Consider the following 19473-nt stretch of genomic DNA (forward strand, 5'->3'; position numbering starts at 1 on the left):
AAACTCTGAGCAAGAATTGAAAAACCATTCAATTTCATGTACTTAATAAATGTCAACACATAAATAATAATAAGTTCTTAACTTCTTCAGAGCCTTATCATTTAAATAGCCCACATATTTCTTTCAGTTATTTTTCTGAAATGATCAGTATATAATTGTTTTATTCTACAATCCCCTTCTTCTGTTTTCAGTTTCACTAAAATTTGACTAATTAGTGCTGCAATGTAGTATATTTAGCTTGCATACCCCCCAGCCTATGTGTAAATCTTGAAGTTTAATATTTCACTGAAGTTTAAAATTTGTTTAATTTTTTTCCAAAGTTTAATGGCTATTCATTATGTGAATTTTTTCAATAAATGTATAAAGTAGTCTAATTTCGGTATTAATTTTACCTGCAATGCTGGCATGATTTAAGATGCTGTTTGTAAATAAGACATAAATGTATCAGTGTTTCACTGTGCTGCAAAAAATTTCCACATGCAAGGTTTTGCTGTCTAAAGACCCTGCAACTCTTCTGTATCTCAGAATGGCTGGTATGGGTATTAACACTTTTACTGATAAGGAAATAACAACGTTTCGACCTTCCTAAGTCATCTTATGCTAGGTCTTCTTAACCTGAAGATGACCTAGGAAGGTTGAATCGTTGTTCTCTCCTTATCAGTAAAAGTGTTAGTACCCATACCAGTCATTCTGAGATACATTTTTATTTCAAGTGAGTTTCTTGTCATCAAGAATCTGCAGCTCTTCATTCACAAGTAACTATTTATGAGTAGAAACTGTATGTAATTAAGCCTAAGTGAATAAGTGTTTCACTGTGCTGAAAAAATTATCATTTGCAAAGTTCTGCTGCAAAGGTTGCACAAATGGCAACAGCCTTCACAATTTTGCAACACTGAAAATGTTTCTTTGATGCACTGTCAGCCAATCACGGCAAATAATTCACACTAGGGTTAGAATAAGATATTTCATTCAATAGATTTAACATGTTTATTTGAAAATACTATCCAATTTTATTATAAAATAACTGTAGACCTAAAAATATATCTACTCTGTTTTATGGAATAAAAAGAATAGTGTCAGTAATTTGATACATATAATATTTAGTTTTAACACTTTCCTTAAATAATTTTGTAGTTCTTTATTAAAATAAGTCTGGAAACCTCACAGCACATAAAATTACTCTTCCACATAAAAATTTTTTATTTTGGTTAAAATATATAAATTATTTTGCTTGACTATTATGTAATGCTACCTAATAGCATAACTGATTTACATAAGATATAATGTGTTCATGTATGACTGAAACTATTTGGTCATTGCACAAATGTTTTTTTATGAACTAACTCTATTAAATTCTTTAACACAAAAAAGAAAAAACTAAAAAAATTATGTTTTAAAAAGTTACCAACTTAAAATGTTTCAGGAAATACTACTAATTATATGTTTGAAATTAAAAATTCCAAGGCTTTGGCTGGATTTTAACAAGTCCAAAAGCACACAATTATTTTTACCCTAATAAACTATCTGGCCAAAATATACTGTTGTGTTTACACAGAGCAGAGATAACTTGTTTTTTGGAATTCCACATGGTTAATGTTACAAACCTTTAGAATTACACTTCTACCCCAGTGGTCTATCTTTATAGTGACAACCTTGCTGTTGTTTTTGCAATTCCCAAAAGTATTAATTAGTTCATTACTCTTTTAATTATATGAAAACTATGAGAATATGTCTCTTAAGTTCAAAGACCCCAGCTTAGGACTTGATATTTGAATGATTTCTTGTCTTAATTTAAGAATGCTAACAAAACTTTGGAAGGCACATGACAGCTAAATTTTATTGGAATGGGATTCCATGGGTACCACTTTCTGTCTTCATTTTTTTGGGGCTACCAATATCTTTTTCTTTCTATGTACTTCAGGTATACAATTTGCAAACATTATATGTAATGCAAGTTATAAGAAAATTAATTTCCAGCCAGTCTCTTTGAGATTCCAAAAATTCTATGAGTGTATGAACAATTATTTCTACCTAGACGTTAAAGTACTAAATAATAGTAATATATACAATATATTCCTGTGATTTAAAAATATATCTTCCATGAATACATGCCATAATAAAAAGGTCAGTTGCAGTTGGCTCAATTTCATAAATGTGGAGTGTAGAGTCGTATGGTGTTATACAGATCCTGGTACTATAAAGTTGTTATTATGTGAACTTGAGGACATCACCTTTGCAAATTATTTTCATTTTTAAAACAGCATAATTAATTTGACAAAGCATAAAAAAATATTTTCAAGAAACTTTCCACACTCACTTACTACCTGTTTTTATCTTAATGGTAAGCAAACAGCTGACTACAACATCCAAGCTTACTCATCAGTGCTTTTTTTTTTTTTTAAGAAAACCATAAAATTTTATTGTGTTAAAGTTCATATTTCATCTTTTATCATGGTTATTTGTGGAAGAATACAAATGTTATTATTTCTTCCAAGTCTTTTTTCAAAATAGCATATAATTTTATCTGTATTTATGAATTAATTTTATTTGCATTAAATTAAAAGTTCATGCTAAAAATATCTATGCCTTTTTTTTTTTAATTTAATTTTGGATCTTGGCTTTACTTTGGCATTTACTTGCACTCAAAAGAAAATGTCTAAAAGCACAGTCTGCACTTTAAATGTTTTGAATCTTTGTTCTAAACTGCTAAAGTATTTTAAAGTTAAAATATTAGGTCAGTATAAATACATGTTAAGACTAATAGAAACCTATCTTACAATGCTGTACAGTTTGTTTGAAGCTAATAGTGCAGGCTCAGTGGACAAACAGGTACTTTGGTATGTTGTTATAATGAGGATTACAGTCAACAACAATGAAACTCGTGTACTTTGATGTACCTTAGATATGTCAACCACCTTTGTCAAAATTATAAAATATAGTAATAGTGACATAAAATAGTTTAAAACATCTTAATATACCCTAAACTATTTTACAGAGCAGCAACTAATATAACGTGCAGTGTTTATAAATTCAGGTATACTATACTTGTAATTTTGCAATAATGTAATTAGTTTGTTTAATAGTGAAAGTAATCAAGTTATGAAATAATAATAACTAAAGACTAATGTCTAGATAAATTATTTACTTCATTGTTTGATAATATATGTTTTGTTTTTTGTGAGTTAATAATTGTTTGAATACTAAGTAACTGATAAACATATGGTCCATTATGCAAAAAGTGAACATAAATTTCAAAAATAAAAATTATGCAGGCAAATACTAAAAATTCACATTTCAGAGATAATTATAATTAATTGATTTCTTTGGAATTATTTTTTTTTTGTCAAAATCTAATGGATTTTATATAACAATTTATAAGTATTTGTTTAATTTGTGTTAGTTTTAATGCAAAGATACCCAAGGAATACATGCACTAAATGTTCCAAATTTTGAAGTGATAGATTAGAGGGATAATAGTTATTAAGGCACCACCCAATGCCAACTCTTCAGCTAACATTGATGTGAATAAAATATATATATATATACACACACACAGGCTGTAAAATTTTTATATATCAGACAAGATATTCTATTTCAGTGTATGAGCTATTTACCACATTTTAACAAATTAAGTATACTTAACTGCATGCCTGTACAATGTTCACAAACCTTTCTTCCTACCCCCAAAAAATAAAGTTGAATTAACTTGATAATTAAGTAAAAGATGTAATTTATTTTAAATGTTGTATCCTTGAATGTAATTTTAAATTATGTGTTTCCTAAACAGTAATTAGCAAAATATAAAACTTAAAACAAAATGAAAATCAACCAACTACTTCACTGAGAAGAAACATTTGAAAACTACTATAACAGATTATACACTGCTTAATATAGTAAACTAAGCTAAAAACAATAATTCAAAAGAATAATGTGATAAAATCATGAGTTATTTCCCAAAATACACAATATATACAAATGTTTTTCTAAGCAATGAAATTTCAATTCAAATATTCCTATAAATCACCGTTACTGATGAAAACCTGCAAGTCCACTTACAGTAACTAAATTTATGCTTTCCTCAGCTATGCGTAGATGACCGTTCTCTTGAACTCAATGTTTACAGAGTAACTGGCAAACCAGCTATTATTTTCATATCTGAGAGGTCATAAGGACATGAACAATAGTGAAATCACATTGCAAGTAAGTATACAGGAAACTTCTCACCATTACATTTTCATACATGTGCCTTTTCTTCTAATCTAACAATTTATGCTTAATCCAAAGTCTAATACTTCTTGTCTTACTGTCACATTTTTAATATCTAATTTCATAAGACTTTCCTTCAGTAAGTTACATGCTATCTATTTTCCTTCTTTGAAAAACACACAAGTTATCATAATTGTGACACTTATAAAACAACATTTTCACTGCATAGTATTACACTATATATTTTATAAATTCTTTAAATAACCAGTATTACTACATTATCTGTCCCTACTTCAATGGAGTGCAGTGTTCTGAGTTGGCCAACTTGAGACCACAGTGAGTAAATCATAACAACAAATCCACCACGTATTCTTACTTTATTTTAATATTCCACACTTTATACAGTAAATGACAATGCACAAAAAAGGGTAAAAAGAAACAACACAAAAATCACAAAAAGTACAAGTTGAAAAAGAATTATGATGTTTTATATGAATACAATAGAATACATGAGATGAAATCATGAAACATTTTATATTTAACATCAATAACATGTTAACTTCTCCTTGACAACCAAACACATTCTTTGTTATTTGACTGATTTCGTGGAAATCTATTAGACATAGCACAAAATATATGTATGTATGTATATATGTGTGTGTATAAAAGACTTCCCACATTACACTAAAAAGGTACAAATAAAACAAATTAATCTGGAAATCTGTTTAATTTTTTGAAGTTTTAATAAGTTGGCATATCAACTTACTAAAACTTCAATTTGTATTGAAGTGTGAACAAACTACCAGGACTGGCAAGTGCAAATATCTTGACAGCCAGACAGTAATGTTCTGTAGTGAAATCAAAAAGAACTGGCAGATGCCAATAACCTTCAAATGTTTCACAGACCATTTAAAATTTAAATCCAAAAAACACAAGAGTGAAAAATTAAACATCTATGTCTGACACAAACACAACCTATATATATGAATAGGGTGTTACTAGAAATGAGCATAGAACAAAGATTAGTAAAATGCAAGATTTGAGAAAGAGTGACACAGTGACTTGAAATATGTATAATTACAAACAAAATAACTGATGCTAAACAATCAATACACTTTTACATGTTTCAAATTCAAAATAATTTGATAAAACAGTCTGTTAGTGTACATTAAGAATAAAATCAAGTCATATACAAAGAATACACACTGATCCTTATAAACCCTCTTGTTACTGCATGATATGCATAGTACCATAGTTGAGAAAGGTAGCTTTTACAATTAAATATCTTAACAATTGTTGTTTTTTACATATATGTACATTTTCTGTTGTATTACAAATTTCAGTAGACATTTTTAAATTATAATTAGAGAATTTTCATACATGGGCAAAAACACTACTGAAAAAAAATCTACATATACCAATTGTTTTTGCTATTTACCATATTTTTGATGGAAGTAATCAAATGAATAAAAAAAATATATATGTATAATTCTTAAAGTAGATGTGACTGTTACATGTCACTCAGGATTACCATTCACAGTTGCATGTTATATCTTTCCAAAACTTGTCAACATGAAATTTGGTTTGGCTGAAATGTTATACTGGAAAGCCAGTTTTTATATTTGTACAGTTCATGGGGATGATCACTCCAGATATAATTACATAAACCTTATATAGCAGAATGATTTGGATAACAATGTTACAAATTCATAAATAGGCTTGGTTAGCAAAACCATCCATTAACGTCACAACTGATAATTAATCGCTAGAAAACAGCAATGTGTAATTTTACTGGAAAAGCAGATAGATAGACAGAATAAAGAACCAAAAGATACAGCTTCAACAAACTATACCCAGATCACTGAAAATAACTTACTATCCATTTTCTTAGAACTCCCCACAAAAGTACGTCTTCCATATTTAAATATATTAATAATGAAGAAAAACAATGTTACGATTCAAGAGAGGCAATAAACAAAGGAATACAAATGTAAATGAAGAGACTGGATGAGTGAAACTGTGGATTCTAACTCAGACACAGATACTGTGCTTAATGCAGGATGTTTTCAGTGTGACTCTTCCTGCATCTCTAAGACAGGAATTAAATGGCTACTGAAAAAAAAAAAAAAAAACATATAGTGGGAAATGAACTACCTCAATGTGCATGTTAAAATTCAACCAAAACTTGAAAGCAGAGTGAAATGTGCATCTGTCTGTTTGTTGTTGTTAAATGCACAGCTGGCCAATAGACTATCAATGTATTCTTACCACAGATTTGAATCCCAAGATTTAATTATGATCCATTACTGTTAGCAGAGAGTATATTTGTGATAAAAGAATAAATTGGACTGGGAGACACAGAAAGATATCTACTATGTCAATTATGGTAAATTTTAAGCCTGTTAACTTTGTCCAAAGAGATTCTAAATTAAAGCAAGATAATAAGAAATATTAAATAATTTTGAGTTTTCTAAGAGAAAATTATACTGAAACATCAAATGAAGCAAATTAAAATGCTTATTCATGACACATTAAAAGAATGAAAATTGATATGAAAAAAAAATCCACAGCACATATAAAAAAATGACATTATGTTACATATCCTGTCATTGTTAAAAATTCAAATGATTTGTAAAACATGCTGTAATTTGGTAATTTAATTAGAAGAGTTTCTTTAATTTTACCTCTACTGACACAAATTTTCAATTTTTTTTTCTATAAACTTAACAAATGCACAAATAAAAGTGAAGAGATGTGGAGATATTCTTAAAACTTGTTTCTTCTCAGTTTTCAAGGATAAAAAATAACAAGAACTGGAAAACGTAAATTATGAAATTTGTACAGTCTTCAATATGTCAAAACAAGATACTAATATAATAATATTGTTTATCAAATAACAATGCCTAAGTGAACAGTAGATTTCTCCTACATAACAATGTTATATTAACAAAAAGTAAAAACTTTGGAGTGGTCTTTAATTGCATATACTGTTTAAATAATATTACTGGTTTCATGTTTGTGTAGCATATTCTTTCATTTTAAATTAAAATGGAGTTTAATCAGCTTTATGAAGTATTTAAAATAAAGTATTAATAAAATGGTCCACATTTCACTAGTCTTTCATATACGCACATCAATACAAAAACACATACACATACAAAAAAATAAAAACAATCCAACATCAAGGAACACTGATATATTTTTTTGACAGTGTCACAACTTCTCCAGTTTAATTTTCTGCACATTATATAAATCTGTCAGAACACCTCCTAATACTTTTTCTTCAGACACTAACAATTAACCTTTAAACAGCAGGAATACTGTAGGTAGCAGTTCCAACTGATGATGGCTGCCATTTAAGGGTTAAAACCTACTAATTTTGCCTAATTTCATGTCATGTAAAAGGAAGGGACAAAACATTATTAAAACATGTAGTTGCTTTTAGTGCCATCACATTTGAAATATATATGTAGTTATACAAGAGGGCCTAGGAAAATTTAAATACATCTAGTTAGGTTTTCATTATTATTCAGTAGAATTATATAATGTCCAGTTCTAAACATTTACCTGTCAGAACAAGTTACTTACAAAATACTTACTAAGCCGACTAACACATAAACCAAATTTACTCTGTATTGTAGTAGGTGACAAGCCAAAAAAAAAAAATCTTGAAAATACAAATATTTTTAATCATAGGTAATTGTTCAAAATGCAAAAATTTATTTAGATGTTTATATTTGTATGATTTTTTTCAGAAATATCTTGACAATTGCAAACATTTTAACATCTATATCACTCCAAACATGATCTTAATCTACTGTTTGTATAAATTATGGGGAAAAAAATAGTAACTACATTTTCATGTACAACAGGAAGATTATTCCCAATTTACATCTAAAAATATACAAGACAATGTCCAAATAGACAAATGCAATAAACTACTGATTACATAAATTTACCAAAGCCACACAGACCAGCTGGCTGGCCTCAGAACACTGCACCCCTCATGTAATTTCTCGCTTCTTACAACCAAATATTTCTATGCAATGTTTTATTTACAAATCAAAGATTTCTTAAGATTAGATATCACTGATTAACTTGGTACATAAGAAAGGAAAAAAATACATAACTTTCAATGCTTAGCACCCTTTGAACATAATGTAAATGTATAAGCAATGAATAAACAAATCATAATAAAGAACAAAAATCTGATGCTTTTAACGAACTTCAACTGTGCTCCACTTTCTATTATTTCCAAGGCAAAACTATAAAACCAGTACAGCTCCTTCATAGGTGTGAGAAAATGAATATTGAGACTTGATACATCGTATGCAACTTCTGCCATCATACACATAATCCTCGTAAAACGTGTAAAACTTCTAAAGATTTAAAAGAAAACTAGTATGATTCATTCAAAATGTCCAATATAATTGATATTCATTTATCTGTGATTACATATAACAATTTCATGATAAATGAATGCATTTATTCATTACTGTTTTCAAACTCTTCTGTTTTAAATACAAGAACAAAAGATAAATAGAATAAGTTGTATTTTTTCTAATTTATTATTTTTCATAAACATTTCAACACTCACTAGTCCCTCATTAAGATTTCTCACTCCTTTTAATATGGAGTAATTTTATCTTAAACCTGTAATTTTGAACATATCTGACACCTCCAAAAAAGCTATAAAAAACACAATTTAACAGATTTAATACAAATAGAAAAACTTCAAAGCTGTATTAAAGGATAATAAACTAAAAGCAATGTAACAAATAAAATGTTCTAAATGTGAATGTCATCACAATTTAATGATTACCTTTCTTACTTTCATGTATACACTTGTTATACTGAGACAGACTGTGTTTAGTCATGTGCTTTATATTTATAAAATATCAGTTTCAGGAAACATCCCTTTTTCTGGCTAATATAACTGAAATAAAAGTTTGGAAAAATTAAGTACAGATTGTGTAACACAACTCACAAAATGAAAGTTAATCAAACTCCAACAACATATAAAGATACCTTTAATAATATCAACTCTACGAAAATGGAATACTATTTTCTTGGTTGGATGACAAAATTAAATATACTTCAGACAGTTTCAGTACAGATAAAAAATGTGTCTGTAACATGAAGTCTTATGTCTTTCTGCTAGACATACTCTAAAATTAATATCGTAACCAACTTCAGGATCATAAATACTGGTACCTCTGTGACCTGTTGATTTGTATGAAAACTCTTTACAAGCATTACATACACAAATATACGTAAAAGAAAGTGTTACGCATATATATATGTCTAACTTCAATTTACGATTACAAACATCAGACGTTTTGGTGGCTGATAATATTACAAGTTTCCAAGTGTTTTGGTTAGTTGTTAAACTGATTAATTACTATAAAATTCAGAATCCTTTTAAAGATAAATTAATGAAGATTTTCTGTCATGATAGAAACTACAGAAACTTTCACTATCACTATCACTCAACATAAACCATACAATTTTCTACTTCATCAGTGATGAAAGAAGTTCACATAAAATGAGTGTTTTTTATTAATTTCACCCTACTCCAATAATAAAACAAGTTACTTGAATTAACTTAAATCACAAGCTCAAACATTCTAACATCTGTCTGGCCTGGTTGTAATGTTAATCCCAACACTAATTCTCAATAAATAGTAGATTTTTTACAACAAAATCATTACTATTACACAAATGAAGGTATATACATATGTAGAGCTACAATGCTATTAGTAACTTACCTTTTAAGTTTCCCTTAAGCATCATTAATGTTTTGAATTTCATTGTAACTCAGCATTAGAAATAAGAATTGACAAATAATGAGACCTAATCTGTTGCATGATGCATCACGAAAATAAAAAACAGCTAACCTGACTCTGAATCACTGCTGTCAGACGAAGTGCTTGTGCTACTGCTGCTAGAGCTGTCACTGTCACTTGAACTGCTACTGCTCCCACTCAGACGTGTTGAGCCACTCACTACATCAACGTGAGAATTCTCAGAATCTGAAAAATACAAGCTACGAAATAAATATTCATATTATATATAAACAAAAATAAAAAAGCACTGTACCAACTGAAAGGATCCCCAAGTTACTGTTTGCAATGCAGGATACAAAATGTACCTCAGGTTTTGGAGGTGACTGTGGAAGTAGGATCCACATTGTGGTAGGGATACACCATCTATCAGTCTTTAACCTCAGTTTGCCAGTCTCACATAAAGAGTAATTGAAAACTGAAATAAAATAACAGAATAGAAATAGATATTAGAAGAGTGAGATGTGGGTGTTCAAACCCACAACGTTCCACATCAAACTGCCTGCAAACAGTTGTGGGAAGGTGACTGCTCTCCAAAATAAAAAAGAGGAAGAAAAATAAATAAAAATAAAATGAAAAAAAAAAAAATTAGGTGCTACCACTTGGGGGTAAATAAGTCAAATAAACTTACCTCCTGAAGTTAGCATTCCAGTCCCCATTATGGTGATAAGGCACTAATTAGTAGCACAGAAGACAAATTATACTTGTATGAAAAATCCCAGCCAGTTATCTAAACTAACTAGTATAACTTATGAGACAATATAAAAATATTTTACAAACTCTTCATTACAATTAATTTTATTTAAATTTTTTTAAAGATAAATTTACATTGTTTCATTCACTGAGAAAAACATATTTGATGCCTTATACACATACATAAAAGTTTACAGTTTCTGCTTGCTTATTTTGCTAACCCTCATTTGATAACTTCATTTTTCATCAACAAAAACAGATTACATTATTTTATTCTTTTAAGCCCCTCCCTCCCGAATTGGTTGTTTCAACTATTTAGACAAAGTTAATTCAACATCCTACTACCCCAATACTGATACACCCTTGTGCAAATTAATTGAAACAAGATGGAAAATTATGATTTTTTCAATTTTTTGCATTTTATTTCTGAGAATCCAAAAATTACTCACAAATTAATACATGATATGACCGCTTTTATTTTTCAGAAGATCATTAATACACTTTGGCATAGAGTCCATGAGTTGACTGCAATCTTTACTAATTTTTGGATCGCGGTACCACACCTCAATTAACTTATCTTTTGTAGTACAGTCTTTTCCCCAAAGTCTTTCTTTACAAACCGCCCAAAGATTTTGAATACGATTTAAGTCCGGAGAGTTTCCAGGCCAGTCCAGCACCTTTATTCGCATTGTAGTCATAAAATTCTTCACAAATATCGATGTGTGGCCGGACCCAGATCTTGCTGAAAAATGCCAGATCCATCTGGAAATCTCTTTTTTCAATTCTGGAACAACTCTCCTCTGCAGAACTTCGATGTACTGTGGTCCTTGCATCATACCTTCTATGATATGTAAGCCTCCGATGCCATAGTAGCTGAAAAAGCCCCAAAACATCTTCTTCAAGGAATGTTTTACGAAGTGACTGATGTGAGATTCGAGAAGTTTCTCACCTGGAGATCTGCGAACATGCAGACTTCTTTGACCTTGTACGATGAAACGAGTCTCGTCACTGAATAACAAGTTTCTCCATTGTTCTTGTGTCCAGTTCTTGTATTTCAGACCCCACTGATACCATTTTGTCTTTGAGCTGGTAAGAAGCTGTTTTTTGACTGGTCTCCTTGCCCTTCGAATGCAATTTCGAATGACATAATATTCCTCAAAATTTTGTCCTATATCCCAAAAATAGATCAACCGTACTGCAAAACACAGCTAATGATGCCATCTGTGTGAAAAAATGACTATTAAAGGAAATCAGCAGATCCAGAGAGCCTACACCGGCCACCATGCTGAAAATATTGTAAAATGACCATTTGTTTCAATTAATTTGCACAAGGGTGTATGTACTTATAATAAGTCTCCACATTCGTGAAAATTGACAAATGTTCAGTTGTCAATGTTTGCACAACCACACTTTTACCCTGTGCTTTCTAATCCATCTGCAAAATAATTTATCTATTTCAGAAGTTTCATGTAAAGCTTCACAAAGAATTATCCATGCATCGACCTTCCTAATTTTGAACACAAAAACTACAGAGAATAGAACTAGTTAACAACACCCTGTGTCAACTCCTTGTCTTATCAAGTAGAAACTAGACCAACACTCTTACAGCACACTTATGATCTCAAACTGCAGTATGTCATTTTATGGTAAAGAGCCTCAAACCATGAAAACTCAATATAGATAAACACATGCAGCATAGTTTTATGTTTTAGATCACTCGATATAAAAGTGGATTTCTAAAATCAATTCACCATCAAAAATATCATACTTAATTTTTAACATTATAAGCTCTAAATCTTACTTCTAAGCCACCACTGATTGATATAACTGCTGTTATAATGGTTCAAATAACACATGGCAACTAAAAATTAGTTATGTTATTTATTAAACAATAAAAAATCATTCAAGTATTGCCTTTCTTTGGTTGTTTCTTGGAGGATCCTAACTGACCACTAACATCCTGCAATCGTTTCTCTAGTTGCTTTTTTTCCTGTGCCTGTTCTTCTTTCGACTTGGCAGTTGCTTTGCTCTTTGCTGTTTATTCAAAGTAAAAGCATAATAATTAATATGTCCAAAGTTTACTATTAAACATGCTTCACCTTTATACACTGAAAAGTTCACCTGAAAGTATCACAAACATAAATTATTTTCTATTACTTTCAAACACACACACAAATCTAAGTAGTTAAAATAACATATTCATGGTGATTAGACACATGGCATGAGAGTTTTTTTACAAGTGAACTCTAATTTCATATACTTTTTTCTTATTAATATGTAATCCTTATAATTTGTAGTGCACACTGGAGGAACTTACACATTTTAATAAATAGTTTCAGAAAAAAATACCTTCATACTCCAGATATGTATAAGATTTATTTTTACTGTAAAGGATGTTTTGCCTTTACATCTTCATCAAGGTTAATGTATACATTATAAAACAATAATAATAATCTATATTTTGTTAGATAAACATTGTGGCAGACCTGAGAAATAGAACATTACAAGCATTTTTATAATTTAACAAATATTCTAATATCAAACAGTTGTGCATATTAACCCTTACGTAGCCTTAAAGTTGAAACAGTTAAAATAAAAAAATGTTACATATATCTGAAGTATAAACGTGATTGTTTCTAAACTTTTTATCAAAATTATTTTCTAATTAATTATAAATATTGGAAAACAAACACAGTAAGTCACCAACCAATTTTATTTCAGAAGCAGAAAAATAACTGTAAACCAATCTTGTTATTTTAGTTACTTACTGTATGGTTTCCTCGTTTTCTTGCGTAAGCATGAAGCTACATATGCTTCCAATTCACGAAGTGTTGAAGGCTTAAGTGTTTCAAAGTCAATTTCTATCTCATCAGGATTAGAATCTCGTAACGAAGGTTCCCTGGACTGAATAATATGGACCACTCTGTCTAATTTAACACCTATATTACACAAAGAAAAAGCAGAAAGTAAGATTTACTGCATTACTAAATGTTTCTATACTCTGCAACTCTTTCTTGGAAAATAATCATTTTTATGAGCTTTCTCAGTTCCTACACATCAAGCATATTTAATCCAAAATTGTTAGGAAATAAACTTATTAAAGCTATTTCCACCATTAAACACTACATGTGCTCAGCTTTTTATTTAAATTCAAGCATGTTAGAAAAAAAAAGATATGTAAAACACTACATCTAATACACAGAAAGTGATGACATTTTTTTTATCAGCAAACATTTAGTCTGAACATTTCAAAAGTTTTTCAAAATTATAAAGTTTCTACCACTTTATCTACCATATCACTGTTAACCTGAATGCCTCCCAACATGTATACAAATTTTCAATCATACATCGAAATTTAACTTATAAACTAGATGCAGCTTTCAGAATATGCTAAACTGAACAAACCAGTCAAGATGAATTATTTTGTAAGTAAATTTATGATTCTGTAACCTCATGACTATACACAATTTCTATATCAAAGTTGTCCCCCACAGATATACACTCCATCCTGAAAGTAAAACCTCTTGGAAATACTTGGGCTATGAAGTTTCTTGTTACTCTGATTAGCATTACATAAAATAACTGATTAATTATAATTACAATTATCTACATATATACAATCTGAAATTACAATTAAATTAATGTCACAAAAATAACCAACTAATGTTTCTTATTATTATTGTTTCAATTATTTTAGCCACCTACAATTTAAAATTATGATTAAATCAATAAACGTAATGAAAACTGCCAGCATTTCCAATTATCCAAAAACAGGCATACCGCCATCACAATTTTTCAATGTTATTTCCTTTGGCATCATGAATGATGAAAATAGTAACCAAATAAAAAAAATTAAGATTTCCAACTATTACTCCCTTCAATTATTCAAACCATTAAAGTAATTTAAATACTGCCAATAAGCTTGTTTGTTGTTGCACACAAAAGTAAACAATGGGCTACCTGTGCTCTGCCCAGTGCAGGTTTTGAAACCAGATTTTTTATTACTAACATTTGATCATCTTGTGAAAACAATCAAATAACTGAATGTAACTCATTAATTAGAGTGAAAATTGATCAATTAGCAAATTCCACTAATGATCCAGCTTTTCCAGCACTGGACTGTATTGGACCATTATAAGAATAACTGGTTTAAGTAACTAACACAAAACAACAAGTTATTTAGTTTGACATGATGCAATTCCATTCACTTGTAATGGCAGTAAAATTCGTTTTCAAATAAGGGTCTTTTGTTACCAAATGTAAGCTAAACTCAGTTAGTATTAATGACTTACAGACAAATGAAAATTTTATAAACAGAAAATCAATAGATTTTAAAGTGTGATATGTAGCAGCTTAGACCTTTATGATAAACATAACTTAATGGGAAAAATGGTAGTATAATCATAATGTTCCAGCTTTATGTAACTAGTTCAGGAATGTCACAGAGATATTTATTAGACGTACTTTCCAATCAGTGTAAATAGGTCTATTTATGCTATGCAAAAGATTGTTTGTTTGATTTTGAATTTCATGCAAAGATACATGAGGGCTATCTGTACTGGCTGTCCCTAATTTAGCAGTATAAGACTAGAGAGAAAGCAGGTACTCATCACCACACACTGCCAACTCTTGAGCTACTCTTTTACCAATAAATAGTGGGATTGACCATCTCATTATAATGCTCCCATGGCTAAAAGAGGGAGCATGTTTGGTGCAACAGGGATTCAAACCCATGACCCTCAGATTATGAGTCAAGCACCTTAACCACCTGGCCCTATGCAAAAGAATGCATATAGCTACAGTAAATTAATACTAAATACAAAATTAATAAGATTTTTAAAATGCCAATGACATAACTAAAGCTTATTTAATCCTTTCTAAACTGAAAAGGCGTCACTCAGATTCTCTGAATTTTCTTTTCCTTTTCACAGTGGAAATACTTAACTAAATTTCATGCAACTCTGAAGAAGTTTTATTTTTGTTTACTACTAAGAGAAAAACTAAATGATGAGCTACTTGTGCTGCCCACAATGAGTATCAAAACCAATTCTTTCCATTATAAGCCACCAACAGTCAACTTTAAAATAACATACTAAATAGTAATTAGTTTTAACTTAACCTTGATAACCCTAGCACCATTTTTAAATTCCTTTGTGTTAAATTCAAAATTTAATTAAACCACTTTACTATCAATGTATATAAGAAACATTATAATGTGCCATTATTTTTCATTTTATCTAGGTTTTAATTACTTAGCTTCAAAGGATACCTTTCAAACAATACTTAAATTGCAGTTTTCATGTCACATAATCTATGCACTTTGAAAAAACTTTATTTTGGCAGTGGTGAAATCTTAGTCACATAAGCTAGAAATGTAAAGAAATATCTACATGCTAAATACATGTGGATACCTAACTAACATGCAAGATCTAAAGTCTGCAGCTGGATTGTCTGGAAAACAAATTTTCCAACCCTTGATGTATGCCATGTATATGTAGCTTTTTGACATAAATGTATATGTCCATTAGAAAGAGCTCAATTTACACTATACCAATGGTTAATTTGAAATTGTGTGTAGTTTTCCTCATGATATGCATATAACTGAGATTCGTGTTGTTGTCTGCTTGATCAGCTACACCACTTGCAACAGTTTCTTAACTAAATATGCTATATAGTTACAGAGATAGCTAAAATGTACTTAAGGCTTACTTTTATATTTCAATTAATTATGTATGGTGTCTATTTACAAAATTATATTTGAGTAATCTACTGATATTTTAAGTTTAACATGTTGTCTGGATTGTGAAAGATTATAAACAAAAGACATGTATAAATGCTATATTGTTTTGGAAACACCTCTCTGTGGGAAGTTTGCCCAAAGCTAACATTTTTTTAAACTGAAAATCTATTTCCAACAATGCTTACCTCCTCTTACAGTACAGTTGTTACTCAACTGCTAATGTTTCATTCCATTGCCCATCTAAGCAGTGGTCTGATTGTTTTTTAATTGCTTCAGTCTTTTATTTCCCACTTAATGACCCCTGACAATATCTGCCTTGTGACACTCTCCATCTTTGTTAATGCAACCACTCACACCACAACTAAAGTAATAATTTGATAAGTGGGAGGAGCCAGTGAGGTAATTATCCACACAGAAGGCATTTGCATAGTTTGTAGGCATGTCAACAGTAGATCAGCACCCTAGTAGGGGAACCACACTACATCCAAAACAGATATACTCTTCACTGTAATCTAATTTATGCTCTGCAGATTGAATTTGATGATACATCATTACTATTGGCCAGACTCAACCAGATAACCAAGATTCCACTACTCAGGGTTGAAATTATAGAGATATGGTCTCTAAATCACATGTTGGCATCTAGGGTATTTGGACAGCTATACAGTGATACTTTCTGAGCTACAAGAATCACAAGATAAGTAACACTAAAGTGGACAAACCCATTCTTAACCTAACAAAGTCCAAAAGGTAACACTGCAAACTTGGAATAACAGAATCTGTATGCCACACTTAACCTGTGGAAATATAACTCACCTGTTATGAAATTATGACCACTCATCATCACTTCCCAACTGCATGAGAAAGGTACGTTTTACTTGTCCCTAGATTATGGGGAAGACGTGGAACAAGCTGCATTCAACCAAAACCCCAGGAAAGGACTCTCCATTCAGAATTATGAGGAGACAGTTATACTTCTTTGATGAACAATATACTTCACCAATAGTGATAAAAAAAAGGCTATACTCAACCCAACCAGATAGCCAAGCATAAATCTGAACTGGTACTATAAAAAGACAAAAGGATTTGGTCAAAACAATGAGTTATGATTGGTATTACTAGATAAGGTGGGTTAAACTTCATGGCAATACACAACTATCAATATGAGTATTATTTCCATTGATAAATGTCCAAAGTGGGACTATGTAAAAACTGAAACAGATCCATGGACAAACTTAGAAGATAAACCCTGATACCGTGCACAGACAGCATAATCTCCATCCATAAAGCATGAGCTTTAGAATGGCTGTGTATGTAATGTTGGATCGTGGCTGTCTCGACATAAAAGACCAAAGAGGAAGTGAAAAAGGCAGGCACTTCAGTAGCTACTGTAAGAGGGGAAACCCTGTTTAAGCTGGAAAATCTGATGCTACCACCAGAGTCAGACAAGGAGTTGAACAAATCATAGCTAGTACTCTGGATAACATAAAAACTGGTGAAAAAATAAAGCATAGGTTCTACAGTGTCTAGTCATCACTGAAAATATCTATTGCCAATTCCCAAAAATTAAGTACCACAGGCCAAATTGCTAGGAGTTAAGTGTTCCAATGAGTGCAAAATGCATTGATTATAAGTGTCCCACACTGAGAGCAAATCCAACAGAAAATGGCACAATGAAACATCCCTGTTGTCAAAACAATATAGTAGGGTGGAGACAAATTATCTGCCACCAAATTTGTCACCCCTAGAACATTGGAAGCTAGTAGGATGTTATGATGGGAATGACCCCAGTAAGAGAAATTCACAGTCTGAAAACAAAGAGATCTGGACCTTTGATGGAAATGTAAGGCATCACCATGGATTTCTCAAGGTGACAAATGACCATTTTTCCCCTCAGTGAGTCCAGAACTTTAGACAACAGAAGTTTGGAAACATTACCCCTATCCAAACAATAGGGTAATTATCCTATTACCCTAATAGATAATTAGTCTTCTTGGACAGCTATACAGTGATACTTTCTGAGCTACAAGAATCACAAGGTAAGTAACACTAAAGTGGACAAACCCATTCTTAACCTAACGAAGTCCAAAAGGTAACACTGCAAACTTGGAATAACAGAATCTGTATGCCACACTTAACCTGTGGAAATATAACTCACCTGTTATATTGTAATAACATAATATTATTACAATTAATATATATATTAATATATATAAATAAATACATTTTATTTATAAGATAAATAAATCTTATATATTACTTTTTATAGTTTTAACTATAAAACATAGTTGTTTGAGTTAGTATATAAAAAATACTATTTATATTTATAGTAATATAAAGATATATTAATATCTTTAATGTTGTAAAGATATTACATTAATCAGTAATGTGATTTACAGGCATCTTTTACCGAGCATGACACAAAATTTTAGTGGCTTACATTCAAAATTTTATTAAACTATTTTTTGTTTAAGGTCAACTAATTTGAACATAAAATCTTAGCTAGTAATTCATATTTTACTAGTATTTATGTTTTATGTTCTTAGTTCTACAAGGCAATATTTTAAAAAATCCTGAAATTCCCATAGTGTGACACGTGATGCATTTTCTCTCAGTTTATCATCCCTATTTTATCCACCACCCCTCATAAAAGTACAAAATGAAATGTAAATTACTCTCTATAAAATCTTCACTGTAGAGACAAACCACATTTATTATAGGCTTCAATTGTTTTGGTTACAGAGCGACTGAACAGAAAACCAGACACTTCCGACCACACCCACCTGTCACATTGTCACTTAAATAATTCTTTTGTAACATTAAATTATACATTACCAAAAACCAATAAAAAGTGAAGATTTTTACCTACCAAATGACATTATGTTCTAAATCCTCAATCTCTCCTTGTATCAGAATTTTAACGTTTGTTCCACCAGTCCTTCCCTTTTTCTATTTTATTTACCACATCTCTTTCAGTTATGGAATTTATTG

At 30.4% G+C, this 19473-nt stretch overlaps 1 protein-coding gene across 14 annotated transcripts in view; it reads right to left on the minus strand.

Annotated features, from left to right (window-relative positions):
- The window catches only part of LOC143248821 (bromodomain-containing protein 3-like), a 113125-nt gene that overhangs the window by 32411 nt on the left and 61241 nt on the right, over window positions 1-19473 (minus strand). For all 14 annotated transcript variants that reach the window (XM_076497598.1, XM_076497607.1, XM_076497605.1 and 11 more), the window contains 3 exons: window positions 13511-13681; window positions 12657-12776; window positions 10104-10238 (listed from right to left, as the gene is read on the minus strand). In XM_076497598.1, the coding sequence (XP_076353713.1) occupies window positions 10104-10238; window positions 12657-12776; window positions 13511-13681 (426 nt within the window). The remainder of the gene's footprint in view (window positions 1-10103; window positions 10239-12656; window positions 12777-13510; window positions 13682-19473) is intronic.

This window comes from Tachypleus tridentatus, chromosome 4 (genome assembly GCF_004210375.1).
Source record: "Tachypleus tridentatus isolate NWPU-2018 chromosome 4, ASM421037v1, whole genome shotgun sequence".
NCBI lineage: Eukaryota > Metazoa > Arthropoda > Merostomata > Xiphosura > Limulidae > Tachypleus > Tachypleus tridentatus.